The following is a 16138-nucleotide window of genomic DNA, read 5'->3' on the forward strand; positions in this document are numbered from 1 at the left end:
GAATATTCAGGGGAGCAGTGAATATTCATTTTCTTTAGCAGTGGGGACAGTGTAGGCTGCAGTAGGCGGCTGCTGCCTCCTGTGCCCCGCTCCTCCACCGATACCACTCTCCCCACACCACACATAAATATACCCCCCCCCCAACATTCGGACTATAAGACGCACCCCCCATTTTCCTCCAAAATTTTGGAGGAAAAAAGTGTGCGTTATAGTCCCAAAAATACGGTACACATCAAAACACATCTATAATGCTGTTAGTGAAGTCATTACACAGACATTAATAATTTTCTCCATCAGATGCAACAATTTAGAAAATGTATTTTTTTATCAGATTTTTATTAATATACAGATTCTTTTAAGTTAAAATTACAAATTAAATGTTTTTTGTTTTTTTTTAATCACAATAGAATTATAAGATGAACTAGATTAGTTTAAATGGCTATTTCCTTCTTTAGAAATGATTACCTATCCATTGCCTAAGTGGTAACTTACTGATAGGAAAAGGCCCAACTATCACGAGAACGGGACTCTGAAATGCCTCGTTTGAATAGAGCAGTGGCCGGACATATGCCCCACCGATCCATTCTTTCTCTAGGAAACTGTTGGAAAAATCAGAGCGCTGTACTGAACTGTCTCTGGCAATCTCAAAGAGAGTATAAAAAAAAAGAGGTAGTATATATATCAGGGGTTTACTTTTTCAGACAGAGCATTTCAGAGCCATGCTATTGGAATCGGTGGGGGTCACAGTAGATGGACCTATATCCCTCAGATAGGTGATAACTTTTAAAGATGGGTGAAAATATATGCTTTTTTACATTGACGATATTTACTGTGCAAAATGCGATTTTGGCTTAAATTGTGGCAAAAAAAAGAATGTGCATGCCATGTGCCAAATTTATTACGTGATTTAGACACTGACCAGACCACAGTTTCTGCTTGCCACCTCTAAGTTTACACTGTTTAAATGTTGGACACTATCAATTAATCTCCCCTATTGTTAAAGGTTTTATCTAACTAAATGTACCAGAATTTAGCACTGCCTTTCATAACGTTCACCCTATTTATCATGAGTTTTAGACACTTTCTGTACCTTCCCCAGCCAGGATGTTTGGCCTCACTGAAAATGGGTTTGTTTAGTAAAATGGGTGTGACTTTATAACTTAATATGCCATGCGATAAGATTTTGGGGCACATTTCTGGCACAAAATAAGCTAATTTATAGAATTTGTAAACTTAGACTAGATCATACAATGTTAGAGTTGGAGGGGACCTCCAGGGTCATTGTGTCCAACCCCTGCTCAATGCAGGATTCACTAAACCATCTCAGACAGATGTATATTCAGCCTCTGTTTGAAGACTTCCATTGAAGGAGATAGTCTTAAAATACGCCAGATCTGGTTCCTGTTGTGACTGTCTAATCTAAGTTTATACTTTCTAAGAATTAGACAGATTTGATAAATATGACACATTGTGTTTTGACCATTAAAGGGGTTTCTGACTTTTTATTAAAGGATGCTGTAGGCTCCAAATAGTTTAACTACTTCTGGTCCGTCCATAGACTGACATCTGGGCAGTCGGCATTCTACTATGCAGTGATGTTCTAAATTGTCATTCCATAGTATAACAGCTGTATGACATTGGGAAGCTGCAGAGCAGGGAGCTGGTTGTCAAACACAGCCGGACTCCCCGTAGAGAAGGCGGAGAGGGTTTTCCTTCTTGACAACTGTATACACAGCGCTGAATTAGCACTGTGTATACAACATAGAAAGCGCTGATATCACTTCTTTCTCTGGACCCAGCAATCATGTGATCACTGGGTGCAGGGAGGGAGACCCAGTCAGCCCTGCTATGCAGCCAGGAGTTTGAATTTACCCTGTAACTGTGGTTAATATGCCAGCCCCAGTTACAGGGGAAGTTAGGTTAAAAAAAAAAGGTATTTAAATATTGACATGCCCTTCAAAGATTTTTCAAGACCTTATGGAGACCTTAATGTGTGAAATAAATAAAATAATAAAAAAATAAGAAGCAACAGATAAGGTAAAAAAAAACAACAAAGAAACATAACACTGCTAATCCAAATCATTGTTACTAGCCCCACTCCCATATATTGGACCCATATGTCCAATATATAAAAATAATTGGTATGCCAAGGGGATAGCATTTAAAATATTTTTTAGTGGTCCTGTGTGGTCATAAAAAAAAGTACAAAAATGTGAAAAGATCTAGGCAAAAAAAAATAAAACAGAGTATGAAAATAAAATTAAAAACTGGGCTCTACGTGTCGTGAAGAAAAAGCCGCAAAAATTATTTAAATTTCCAAATGAGATAAAAAATTTACAGCTCTTTAAACTACATATACAAAAAACCCCCGAAAATGTGTCTGTTCAGGAACGGGGGAAATGGCCTGGGCTTGAACTAGTTAAAATGATGAAGGGTACAATTGAAATGCCTATAATGCCAGTGCCATGTGCTCAGGCTCCTCCACAGGTAATTGCCTGGTCACAGCTATAGCGCCACATAACTGAAAGACAGCAGGATGTCATCATGATGCTGAAGAGAATAAAAGATGAGCATGGACTGTAAGACGTTTGGAGCCTACTGTATCCCTCCCTTTAAAGGTAAAAATAGTTCCATTATTTTTAATAAACCAAATCTAAATAAAAATATTTGTAAAATAAAATGGATCTCAAAATAATTAATGAAGCTGATAAATGTTTCAAACCCCAGATGTGAGTGGGGTGTTACCTGAATCAGAAAAAAATATCCTAGTATGACTAAGGCCAGGTTTTAGGCTGAACACAAATGTATTCTGATTTCTATGGCAGTCTGTGGTGTTTGATCATCTGGCTACTGATGTCGTCAGATTAAAGGAATCTTATGTGATATGTGGATGGCACTTTTTGTACATTTCCCTACTAGGTAGCAGCTGAAAACATCCAACATGGGAAACACATCCATTATGTTTTTTCTATTCTGCGTTATCCCTGTTTAGTGTGCTCTGTTTTATAACTGTTCCTTTTCCTGATATTTGTCAGATGTTATGTTTTAACCAGTAATTTGATCATTTGGACATTACCAGCCATTAAAAATGGACAATCCATTTGACATACAACCTATTATTGAGACTCTTTGTGGTTCACTCACTTCTCTGACTCAAATTACCTCACCTTCAGGGTAATTAGGTCACATTTACACTGGGGCCCTACAGCAATTTGTAAGTAAATCCTCTGTGGGGGAAAAACACAAAGTGTGCTTGGGTGAAATTAATCTTCATTATTTCCAATTGTCCCATGTGTGTTGTGTGTAAATATGTGTGTTTATACATATACCATCCCCTTTCTTATGTATACACGCACATGTACATGCATTTGTACGCAGACACACACACACACACACACACACACACACACGCGCAGATCAGGGGCAGACATACCACTAGTGCAACCACAGGGGCCCAAGAGGTAAGGGGGCCACTACCACCTCCAAAGAAACACATAAAGAGATGCATTATGATGAGATATTAGACTGCAAAGGGCTCACATATTGTTCTTATACAGGGGCCCTCTTCTGTCTGTGTCCACCAAAGAGACACATATACACACTCAGATCTATATATAAACACAGATACTCATATATACATATACACACACACATACATATATGCATACACACATATTCATACACTCTTAGACATGCATGCATACATACACACACATATAAATACATGCATACATACAGTGCCTACAAGTAGTATTCAACCCCCTGCAGATTTAGCTGGTTTGATAAGATGCAAATAAGTTAGAGCCTTCAAACTGCAAACGAGAGTAGGATTTATGAACAGAAGCATAAATCTTACAAACCAAAAAGTTATGTTGCTCAGTTGAATTTTATTAAATTTTAAACATAAAAGTGTGGGTCAATTATTATACAACCCCTATGTTTAATATTTTGTGGAATAACCCTTGTTTGCAATTACAGCTAATAATCGTCTTTTATAAGACCTGATCAGGCCGGCACAGGTCTGTGGAGTTATCTTGACCCACTCCTCCATGCAGATCTTCTCCAAGTTATCTAGGTTCTTTGGGTGTCTCATGTGGACTTTATTCTTGAGCTCCTTCCACAAGTTTTCAATTGGGTTAAGGTCAGGAGACTGACTAGGCCACTCCAACACCTTGACTTTTTCCCTCTTGAACCAGGCCTTGGTTTTCTTGGCTGTGTGCTTTGGGTCGTTGTCTTGTTGGAAGATGAAATTACGACCCATCTTAAGATCCTTGATGGAGGAGCGGAGGTTCTTGGCCAAAATCTCCAGGTAGGCCGTACTATCCATCTTCCCATGGATGCGGACCAGATGGCCAGGCCCCTTGACAGAGAAACAGCCCCACAGCATGATGCTGCCACCACCATGCTTGACTGTAGGGATGGTATTCTTGGGGTCGTATGCAGTGCCATCCAGTCTCCAAACGTCACGTGTGTGATTGGCACCAAAGATCTCGATCTTGGTCTCATCAGACCATAGAACCTTGAACCAGTCTGTCTCAGAGTCCTCCAAGTGATCATGAGCAAACTGTAGACGAGCCTTGACATGACGCTTTGAAAGTAAAGGTACCTTACGGGCTCGTCTGGAACGGAGACCATTGCGGTGGAGTACGTTACTTATGGTATTGACTGAAACCAATGTCCCCACTGCCATGAGATCTTCCCGGAGCTCCTTCCTTGTTGTCCTTGGGTTAGCCTTGACTCTTCGGACAAGCCTGGCCTCGGCACGGGAGGACACTTTCAAAGGCTGTCCTGGCCGTGGAAGGCTAACAGTAGTTCCATAAGCCTTCCACTTACGGATGATGCTCCCAACAGTGGAGACAGGTAGGCCCAACTCCTTGGAAAGGGTTTTGTACCCCTTGCCAGCCTTGTGACCCTCCACGATCTTGTCTCTGATGGCCTTGGAATGCTCCTTTGTCTTTCCCATGTTGACCATGTCTGAGTGCTGTTCACAAGTTTGGGGAGGGTCTTAAATAGTCAGAAAAGGCTGGCAAAAGAGATCTTTAATCCACACATGTGAAGCTCATTATTCTTGGTGCCTGAACTACTTCTTAATACTTTAGGGGGACCAAACAGAATTCTTGTGGTTTGAGGGGTTGAATAATAAATGACACTCTGAATTAACTTTTTAACGTTTAAAAAAAAAAAAAAAAAATTTGCTGCAGTGCATTTCCCACTTCCAGACTGATCTACAGTACAAATGTCACAATGCCAAGTTAATTCCGCATGTGTCAACCAGCTAAATCTGCAGGGGGTTGAATACTACTTGTAGGCACTGTACATACACACCTATACATACACACACTCGTACAAACATATGCATACACACACACTATTCATAATGGCTTCACAATAATATCCCAATTGCGGATTAATCAACATTAGTTGTATCTGTATATATCTCTCAGGGTTGAATTTGCCAGAAACTGTTCATATTGACTCATTTATATCATGTACTGCTGGCAAAAATAACGTAAACATTATTCCAATATATTCCCCATGAAAGAAAATGCTATAAGCCATGTAAATCGGATTTTTAAGATCAGTGTAGACAGAAGTGGTGCTGAGCTGTGGAGTATTTCCATCCAATGGTGAGAACTGACCTCAACCATGGAGACCATTGTACTGAGTGTGCAGTGACTATTTGTGGCTCTTTGTATAAAAATAAAGAAATATCACAACAGAAAAATAATGTAACACTAGTTATCGGGCAACAGATCCTATTTGTTTCTGATAATTTGAATAGATCATAGAATCATAGAATGTTAGAGTTGGAAGGGACCTCCTGGGTCATCAGGTCCAACCCCCTGCTCAAAGCAGGATTCACTAAACCATCTCAGACAGATGTCTGTCCAGCCTCTGTTTAAAGATGTCCATTGAAGGGGAACTCACCACCTCTCGTGGCCGCCTGTTCCACTCATTAATCACCCTAACTGTCAAAAAGTTTTTTCTAATATCTAATCTGTGTCTCCTCCCATTTAGTTTCATCCCATTGCTTCTAGTCTTTCCTTGTGCAAATGAGAATAAAGATGATCCTTCTACAATGTGACAGCCCTTGACATATTTGTAGACAGCTATTAAGTCTCCTCTCAGTCTTCTTTTTTGCAAGCTAAACATTCCCAAATCCTGCAACCGTTCCTCATAGGACATAGTTTGCAGACCAGTCACCATTCTGGTCGCTCTTCTCTGAACTTGCTCCAGTTTGTCTATGTCTTTTTTAAAATGTGGTGCCCAAAATGGCACCACAAGATGGCAGAACATTATTTTCTGTTTTCATCTCCTTGTTCGGGTAAATATTTTACATAGAATATATGATTATTTAGGATCTTCATGTGCATGTAAGACATTTTGTAATAACATTAAAACAAATGCAGCGATTAGATGTTACTACCTCTAAAGTTCGATAAATACTTAAAACAAATCATTATGATCAAATTTGTTTTCTGTTTTCATTGCATATCTAGTTGATATTTGTATATAAGGATAGATAGATAGATAGATAGATAAAATGGGAGAAAGATCAGCAATGATAGATAAACAAAAAAAATTAGATCAATGGCTCACTAGATGAATTGAAAGATAAATATACATTAGATAGATATGAGAGATTTAAAGAGATGGATAGATAAATAGAGGCTGATATTAGATCTCTTTTAGGTATAACAATATTACATAGAAAAACAAACTTTTTTATATTGTGACAATAGCATGTAACAATTCATATTGTTTAATATTTGTAATATTTTATTTTGTTTATCGAGATGACGTTTTAGCAATATATAATATACACTAGTGCCTGTGAATATAATAAAAAAATATATAGTCCTTAGGTCATGATTATCTATAGGTCTTTGTACTGACTTTGTGAGAAGTACTTTTGTCTTGTGCAGAATATCTTTGGAGGATGACAGATAAACCTTCCTGTAGGTTTGTGTGATGTGACTGCTTTGTTTCCTGTGGTCAGCCATGCATATAATGGCAACGTGGACTAGTCTGGCCCTAACAGCTGACATCTGCTTACTTTTTCCAATAGAATAACAGCCTAATCTACCTCCAGTGTGTGTTAAAAAAAAGGTGGGGGGGGGTCTCCAACTATTGACCGGTGTCCCTTTCAGCCAGGGATTGGTCCACATGTCTGCAGGAACTGGGAGGGCTGATTTGAAATGCAGATCTCCAGACAGCAAAGTCCACCCTGCCCTCTCTTCCTTTGGTGTGTCTGTCATAGTGAAAAATGGCTTGCACAAGGGTCAGTCACCCATGCTTACTTAATTACCTCTTGTTGGTCCCCCAGAACTGTCACAAGCTGTGGTGGATGCAGGAGCAGTTCCCCTCCTAGTGCTGTGTATCCAAGAGCCAGAAGTCGCTTTGAAAAGGATTGCTGCTTCAGCTCTGAGTGATCTATCAAAGCATTCTCCAGAGCTGGCGCAGACGGTGGTGGACGCAGGGGCAATCGCCCACCTAGCCCAGATGATTCTCTATCCAGATGCTAAACTCAAGGTACGCACTCTCATTTATCCTTTTTACTTTTAGTATTTACTGTGCCTTTAACTCTTTGTGTGCAGGGTAGAATAATATGTTTAATGTGATACATTAGAGGATGCACAAGTTAAATGTATCCTTTGCCTTCTTTTGTAATATCTTGATGAGTTGTACCAAATGACACATGCAGCTTTGTTAAATGTAACACTCTCAAGTCTGCTACATCTGTAGAAAAACAGCAAAGATAGTTTAGGGTTTTAGTTATATTAAGCCCTTTAGATAATCTACTTCCTGGACCATGAATATTGCAATGTAGCTGCTTTTCTCATTTGTCATGAATTGTTTGCCTTGGACAGATGCTTTTGGGTGATCTCCAGTGACTAGCACAAAGCCACCAAAGGAATTCACTTTCCCATTCATTCTGCAGTTATACATTTGCAGCCATGTGTCCCGTTATTACTTGAGAAGAAGTTTATGTAGTATATAGTGAATACACGCATGTCAGTGTTTTCCTATTGCTGTATAAATTACCCCAAATGTTATTAATATATTGTAGTTAATCTAGATTATAAAACTATTTTCAGTAAACATGTACAAAAAGGAATTCATGTGCCATATGATAACACTTAGTATCTGATAATCCAGCATAGGTCTCTAATATAACATGAAGTTTCTCAAAACCAGAGGCAGAAGACTGAGCAGAGGGAATAGATTGGAAAATGTGATGCAAAGAGAAGTATAGCAGTCATAGCAGATGATCTTGTGTTATCATTTCATTTGTTACTTTGGTCGCCAGAAAGGTTCTCTGAAAAATCCACATCCAAAAAATACATAAAAGAAAACAAGTTTTTTTTTCTTAGCATTTTTTATGTGCTTTTTTATGCAATTTTTGTGCATTCTGCCTTTTTCAGTGATTTGATGGTCAAATGTGGAGCTTTTTTTTTCAAAGATTAGTTTTAGTGGTTGTTACTTTGTATTTTGGAAAAAAATCCACGTAAAAAAGAAAGTTTTCTTCACAAAGTCCTTTTTTGGCATTTTTTTTCTGTCCTTTTCGAAAATTTTAATATACGTACATATACATATATATATATATATATATATATATATATATATATATATATATATATATATATATATATATATATATATATATATATATATATGGAAAAATGCCACATAAGGGCATAGAACTTGCAGAATCCCCTTGGGGACCATGGGGGCGGATTACCTAGCGTTTAACAAGCGTTTATGCTGCAGAAATTTCGCAGCATATACGCTTGAAAAATGCTACGTGGGCACTTAGCTTTGAACATGCTACAATTTGGAGGGAGAGGGGAGGGAAACTGAGGACCCAAATACACACTAAGATCTAGTAAATGGCTTAAAGCCTACCATATTTAATATTTTTCAGCTCACTTGTCATGTGGCTACATCGTTTTTTCAAGCAAAAAAGCAAAGCATGGCGGAAAATGATGTGTGTGAAATCACCCTTGGCTAGAGGATTTTACACTCTCTTCTGTGGCTGTTAGTCAATAAAATATGAAACCTAATCCAAACAATGCAATTTTTTGCATTTTTTTTTTTCATTTTATGACTTTCTTTCAAAGCTTTTGATGCTCTTTTGGCTATTTGGCAAACTTGTTGTGGTGTCTTTTTCTGTATTTTTCCTTAAGGATTTTTTATAGAAAAAAAAACCCTTGAAATGCATGATGAGCTTTTGGTGTGTTTTTGATGTTGCAGATTTTCTGCACCTATTATTTAAATTAGGTTACATGCGTTTTTTCATTTTGTTTTTGTGTGTGTTTTTATTAGGTTTTTACCCTGCGCTTTTTTGTCTCTGTTTGCTGTGTCATGCTTTAAATAAAGCTGCTTTGTTTTTGATTCTTCCTGTTTTTTTGCTTTGACAAAACTTTATTGCTATACTTAGGTGCGGATCAAATACGTTTTTGATGTGTTTCCGCTGCGGAAATGCACTAAAAACAAATGTGCGTTTTTTTGCTGCAAATTTTCCGCATCTAATGCAAGTCTATGGGGAAAATCTGCACAGAAAACTCAGCATATCCGCCAGAGAAATTGATAAGCTGCAGATTTGAAAAACGCACCACAGGTCGGTTTACGCAGCGTTAAAAAGAAGCACAGCGGGCAGGAGATTTGTATAAATTGCTAGAACTGTAAGACCGGGCGTTTTTGACACAGCACAAACATGTAGCCTCAAAAACGCACCAAAAGCTCATTGTGGGAACGTTGCCTAAAAGCCATTAAAAAAATAAATAAAAATCACAGCATTTTGTACAGCTCTGGAAAAACGGCAGAAATAATTAATGAGGACACCTAAAAGGGTTATTGTGGTGTGATTAGACAAAGCCGATTATTTGTGTAGTGGAAAGTTCTACTTCATTATTTTAACCAACTAGATAAAAATCTGCTCTTTGCAGCTCAGCTGTCATTGCTGTACGTCCATATAACCAGGTTTTTATACCTAGGAGTAAACTGGAAAGGTTGCTATGACATGACTGCAAGCAGAGATCTTGAAAACCATGGAAAATTGTCTAACTTCTCATTATGCAATATTGAAACTGTTGTCCTCCCTTAGTAATACAGTGATCTCAGACATAACGTTGTCTCTATGTAACAGCGACAGGTGCTTTCTGCTTTAAGTCAAATTTCCAAGCATTCGGTGGATTTAGCAGAGATGGTGGTAGAAGCGGAAATTTTCCCAGTAGTCTTGAATTGCCTGAAAGACCCGGACGAATACGTCAGGAAAAACTCAGCCACTCTAATCCGAGAAATTGCCCGACACACACCCGAGGTAAATGTCTTACAAGATAGCGACGTGCAGCGTTAATATATAATTCAGCGCGGATTAATAGCAGCACTTGGAGCTAGATTGGTGGGTTGAGAGAGTAAACTACAAATTAAAATGATACTTTAATCCTTTTGTATGTGAGTCATCATCAGATGAATTAGCGTGCGGGATATTGAAATCCTTTCTTTTGTTGATCGTGACTCAGCATGACTTCTATGGGCTGCCGTGAGGCGACCTGTTGCCCTCAAGGGTTGCTGCTAAGCTGGTATCAATTGTTGATTCAGCAATAGTCGTGAATGTCAAGTGATGACATTATCATATGAGTAAAGATATGCTGAGTTAGAAATCATTATATATATACCCCCCATCCCAATATGTATTTCTCACATTGGATGACGGCAGCTCTGCCATGTCACAACAATTTAGAGACCATTTTGTAAACTCTGTCTCCCCCATTCTTCAATTTTTTACTCTCGGCTTCTCACAGAGATCCCGCACAAATTGGCATTAAAGAGGTTGTCATAAAGCATTAATGGTGTAGATCACCGGCCCCAATCCAATTGTGACATCTTGCAGATGCATAAAAATCTATTTCTATTCAGCCTCCATCACAAATCCTATGATGGATGTCTCCTACATTTTTCAGACTTCTAAGGGTATGTTCACATGGAGTTTTTTTCAGGAGTAAAAGTTCAGTGTGATTTTCTAGAGAATCCGTGTGTTGTTTTTTTTATAAGGTTTTTAGATCTTAATTGTTATGTTTTGTTTTGCAGATTTTTATTAAACTTTTTTTCTATATGCCATTGTCTAGTCTGGTGCAAATTTAAAAAAAAATCCGCATTAAAGAAGTGACAATTTCTTTTTTTTTTTCCGCGAGGCTTTCAAAACCTCATTGAAAAGAACCCGCATTATGAACAACAATGTGGATTTTCCTTTTACATCAAGAGGAAGCATATTCAAAGAATATTTGAAGAAGTATTTGTTATGGATTTTGGAGCAAATCCACTACAAAATCCATGTAGGAAAAAACTCCATGTGAGCACACCCTGTATGGCAAATCTGCTTAGTTCTGTGGTGATGCATCCTTGGTGCCGGTCTTTATACATTAGGAGTTAGGACTTTAGGAGGCTCCGTCACAAGTTACATAATTGTCACTGGAAGATAAAAGGCCACTCCTGATTTTGGCCTACAAATACTGATGTAAAACACTGAGCAAATACTGAAAGTATGAATGTGGCCTAAGGAGAGAAGTGACCGCCAGATACCACTGGCACTGCTTATCTATAGGGAACAGCAATCTGGATGTTGAAATCCGCTCTGTCTGCCCCCATGCACACTACATTCAGCAGGCTTGGCTGACATATCTGTGGCCTTCTTAATAGAACTATTACAAACTCTTTTTTAGCGCACAACATCACTTATTTAATCCTTAACATTAAAGCCTCATTCAGTCATCAGTTTTTGTTTTTTTTCATGTACGAGAAAAACAGACTGAGCTTCACCAGTGATTTTCATCAGGGAGTCATCTGAATTTCATCAAAGTTTGGCGAGCTTTATCAGTTTCTCCACCTTCTCCAATCTATCAGTCCGTGAAAAAGTGACAGCGCAGAGAGGACCCATAGACTTGCATTGATAATTTTGATCCATATCAATGTCGGACATGTCTGCGTGATTTTGCACAGACCACTCAGTTTGAGCAAAAAAATGTTAACTACCCATATACTATCACAGGTACGAAGGGTATCTGTGAAAAACACGTGCCAGAAAAACCGATGTCGGATTGAGGCCTAAGGCCACGTGTACACATTCAGTATTTGGTCAGTATTTTACATCAGTATTTGTAAGTCAAAACCAGGAGTGGGTGATAAATACAGAAGTGGTGACGTGTTTCTATTATACTTTTCCTCTGATTGTTCCACTCCTGATTTTTCATTTTCCATTTTCCTAAAAGTAACAAAATACAAACACTAAGGCCGGGGTCCCACTAGCATAAGTGATATGCTAATAACATTCGGCTGCTGCGAGCGTGAGCCAAGTGTCAGTTCTTTGTGCTTCGATCCTCTCACATGAGAGAATTGCAGCGAAGCTGCGGAGGGGACGAAGAAATGAATTTCTCCATATCCTCTGTTGCCGGCATCGGCAAGAATGTCACTGCACTCGAGTAATATCCGAGTGCAGTGCGATGTTTCACACGTACCCATAGACTTATATGAGTGCATTTTATCCGATTTGAGGATGTAATTGCCGCATGCTGCGATTGTTTTCACATGCTGAATCGGGGTAACATTGGGGAGAGTGCAATCCGATTTTTTTATTGGATTGAACTCGTGCAATTGCATCGCAAGTGGGAGCGAGCCCTAAAAAGGAATACAGTAATACTTAATGCACTATTCTTATAGCACCATCTGAAAGTTGCAGATTTCTTATGCATACACCGTCCAGTCAAGCCTATCGTCAAAATAGATGCCTAAATAGCAGTATTTTCTATTTTTAGGCAAACAAAATTTGTACATTTTCTCCCCTCACCCCATTATTATATGTTTATATTGAAAAGCCAAATGCAACCTCTATTAATATTCATTTAGATAATCAGAAAAGTGCTGGAAACATCTGCATAATCTGTTCTCTTACTACAATATTAGAGGAAAACCCTAGAGTTTTCAACCATTTTTTGCCATTTTTTTGGCATTTGTTTAGAGCATTTCTTTTTTGATACACTGCTTTTTCAAGTCTTATTATATTATTTATTAATTCTGCAGCAGCAGGGGGACTGGAATCTACCCAGTGTAAGACAAGTAATTTGCGAGCTTGATATAAAATTCGAAGCATACCTATCACTATCGTGGACTTGGGGGTCCATCTCCTCTATAGTATACCCAAAATACATACTCTTGGGTCTAACCAAAGTTTTATATGATAGACCCGTTCTATCAGAGATAATATCTCTTTCCAAAAATCTCCAATTCTTGTGCTTTTCCATAATATATGCTTTAAATGGGCTTCATCCTTGCACACCTAGGACTCAGTGAATGGGGCCTAATTCTCATTTTGTGGAGTAATCTAGGCATTCTGTAAACCCTGTAAATCAGGTATAATTGAGAGAGACTCTGAGACTCACTCCGTGACAACCTGGGAGTGCACTTCATGATGTTTTCCCACATTTCATCTGATAATAGGCCCAACCTCTGCTTCCCATTTGGATTTAGCATTTATTGAAAATTTAGATAGATATGATAGTAGTAAATGTTTACATGTACTGCATATCAATCGTCTTGTAATGTTAGCAAAGTGTTGGCATATTTCTTAGGATATGTCATTACTTTATGATCGTTGGCGATCATAAGATCTAGATACCCCATGATCCTGAGAATAGAGAGACTATGGTGTATTGGCAGTGGTCCTTCACAGCGATGCTCCGACTGGGCTGACAATTAAACTGCATACATTGTTTTGATGCAATATTGTTCTTCACTCCTGCCATCTTTTTCCACTATTTCTCAACCATGTAAACCTTGCCATTGGTATCCGACACACGTTAAACAAATAAAAAGCATAAAGCAAGCACTCTAAAATTGCTAGTAAACCATGTAGTATGGATTTCAGAGATGTTTCTTTTAATTGCATATTTATAGCCTATATACAGTTATATGAAAAAGTTTGGGCACCCCTATTAATCTTAAGCTTAATGTTTTATAAAAATTGGTGTTTTTGCAGCAGCTATTTCAGTTTGATATATGTAATAACTGTTGGACACAGTAATGTTTCTGCCTTGAAATGAGGTTTATTGTACTAACAGAAAATGTGCAATCTGCATTCAAACATAATTTGACAGGTGCATAAGTATGGGCACCCTTATCATTTTCTTGTTATAAATACTCCTACCTACTTTTTACTGACTTACTAAAGCACTTTTTTTGCTTTTGTAACCTCATTGAGCTTTGAACTTCATAGCCAGGTGTATGCAATCATGAGAAAAGCTACTTAAAGTGGCCACTTGCAAGTTGTTTGAATCTCCTCTGAAGAGTAGCATCATGGGCTCCTCAAAACAACTGTCAAATGATCTGAAAACAAAGTATTCAACATAGTTGTTCAGGGGAAGGATACAAAAAGTTGTCTCAGAGATTTAACCTGTCAGTTTCCACTGTGAGGAACATAGTAAGGAAATGGAAGAACACAGGGACAGTTCTTGTTAAGGCCAGAAGTGGCAGGCCAAGAAAAACATCAGAAAGGCAGAGAAGAAGAATGGTGAGATCAGTCAAGGACAATCCTCAGACCACCTCCAGAGAGCTGCAGCATCAACTTGCTGCAGATGGTGTCACTGTGCATCGGTCAACTACACAACACACTTTGCACAAGGAGAAGCTGTATGGGAGAGTGATGCGAAAGAAGCCGTTTCTGCAAGCACGCCACAAACAGAGTCGGCTGAGGTATGCAAAAGCACATTTGGAGAAGCCAATTTCTTTTTGGAAGAAGGTCCTGTGGACTGATGAAACCAAGATTGAGTTGTTTGGTCATACAAAAAGGCGTTATGCATGGCGGCAAAAAAACACAGCATTCCAAGAAAAACACTTGCTACCCACAGTAAAATTTGGTGGAGGTTCCATCATGCTTTGGGGCTGTGTGGCCAATGCCGGCACCGGGAATCTTGTTAAAGTTGAGGGACGCATGGATTCCACTCAGTATCAGCAGATTCTTGACAATAATGTTCAAGAATCAGTGACAAAGTTGAAGTTACGCAGGGGATGGATCTTTCAGCAAGACAATGATCCAAAACACCGCTCCAAATCTACTCAGGCATTCATGCAGAGGAACAATTACAATGTTCTGGAATGGCCATCCCAGTCCCCAGACCTGAATATCATTGAACATCTGTGGGATCATTTGAAGAGGGCTGTCCATGCTCGGCGACCATCAAACTTAACTGAACTGGAATTGTTTTGTAAAGAGGAATGGTCAAAAATACCTTCATCCAGGATCCAGGAAATCATTAAAAGCTACAGGAAGCGACTAGAGGCTGTAATTTTTGCAAAAGGAGGATCTACTAAATATTAATGTCACTTTTCTGGTGAGGTGCCCATACTTATGCACCTGTCAAATTTTGTTTGAATGCAGATTGCACATTTTCTGTTAGTACATTAAACCTCATTTCAAGGCAGAAACATTACTGTGTCCAACAGTTATTACATATATCAAACTGAAATAGCTGTTGCAAAAACACCAATTTTTATAAAACATTAAGCTTAAGATTAATAGGGGTGCCCAAACTTTTTCATATAACTGTACTACTGTTTTATTTTCATTTCTTCTATTGCTAAATTGTAATTTATCATCTTTTAATTCCAGCTGTCTCAGCTCATAGTAAATGCGGGAGGAGTGGCCGCTGTCATAGACTGCATTGGGAACAGCAAGGGGAATGTGAGACTTCCTGGGGTCATGATGTTGGGTTATGTAGCGGCTCATTCCGAGAACCTTGCAATGGCTGTCATCATCTCAAAGGTTAGTTACTGGAGAAGAATGTGCTCCTTGCTTACATTATGTGGTGGAATGTCCTATAATGAGGAGAATAACACACCGTGTCACAGTAGCTGTCATCTGCTAGTTACTATTACCATCCTTCTACTTATTAGATCTACTTTTAATCACCAGAACAAAGTCAATGGGGTATGCATCACTAATGATTCCTGCTATTGGGGCTTCCACATCTAAGTTTTTTGGTGCCAGACTGACTTTGTGCATAGCTTTGAAAATAAAGAGGGCATTTAAAAGAAGATTACAAGTTAAGAACAGTAGCATTTTCTGGCATTTATATATCTCTTT

The 16138-nt window shown here is 38.6% G+C and overlaps 1 protein-coding gene across 3 annotated transcripts in view; it reads left to right on the forward strand.

Annotated features, from left to right (window-relative positions):
* Nucleotides 1-16138, forward strand: part of SPAG6 (sperm associated antigen 6) — a 229105-nt gene that overhangs the window by 159699 nt on the left and 53268 nt on the right. For all 3 annotated transcript variants that reach the window (XM_073676498.1, XM_073676499.1, XM_073676500.1), the window contains 3 exons: nt 7328-7533; nt 10151-10324; nt 15665-15817. In XM_073676498.1, the coding sequence (XP_073532599.1) occupies nt 7328-7533; nt 10151-10324; nt 15665-15817 (533 nt within the window). The remainder of the gene's footprint in view (nt 1-7327; nt 7534-10150; nt 10325-15664; nt 15818-16138) is intronic.

The sequence above is a fragment of the Phyllobates terribilis genome, unplaced genomic scaffold (genome assembly GCF_046119375.1).
Source record: "Phyllobates terribilis strain yellow unplaced genomic scaffold, ASM4611937v1 Scaffold_4__5_contigs__length_816908805, whole genome shotgun sequence".
In the NCBI taxonomy this organism is placed as follows: Eukaryota; Metazoa; Chordata; class Amphibia; order Anura; family Dendrobatidae; genus Phyllobates; species Phyllobates terribilis.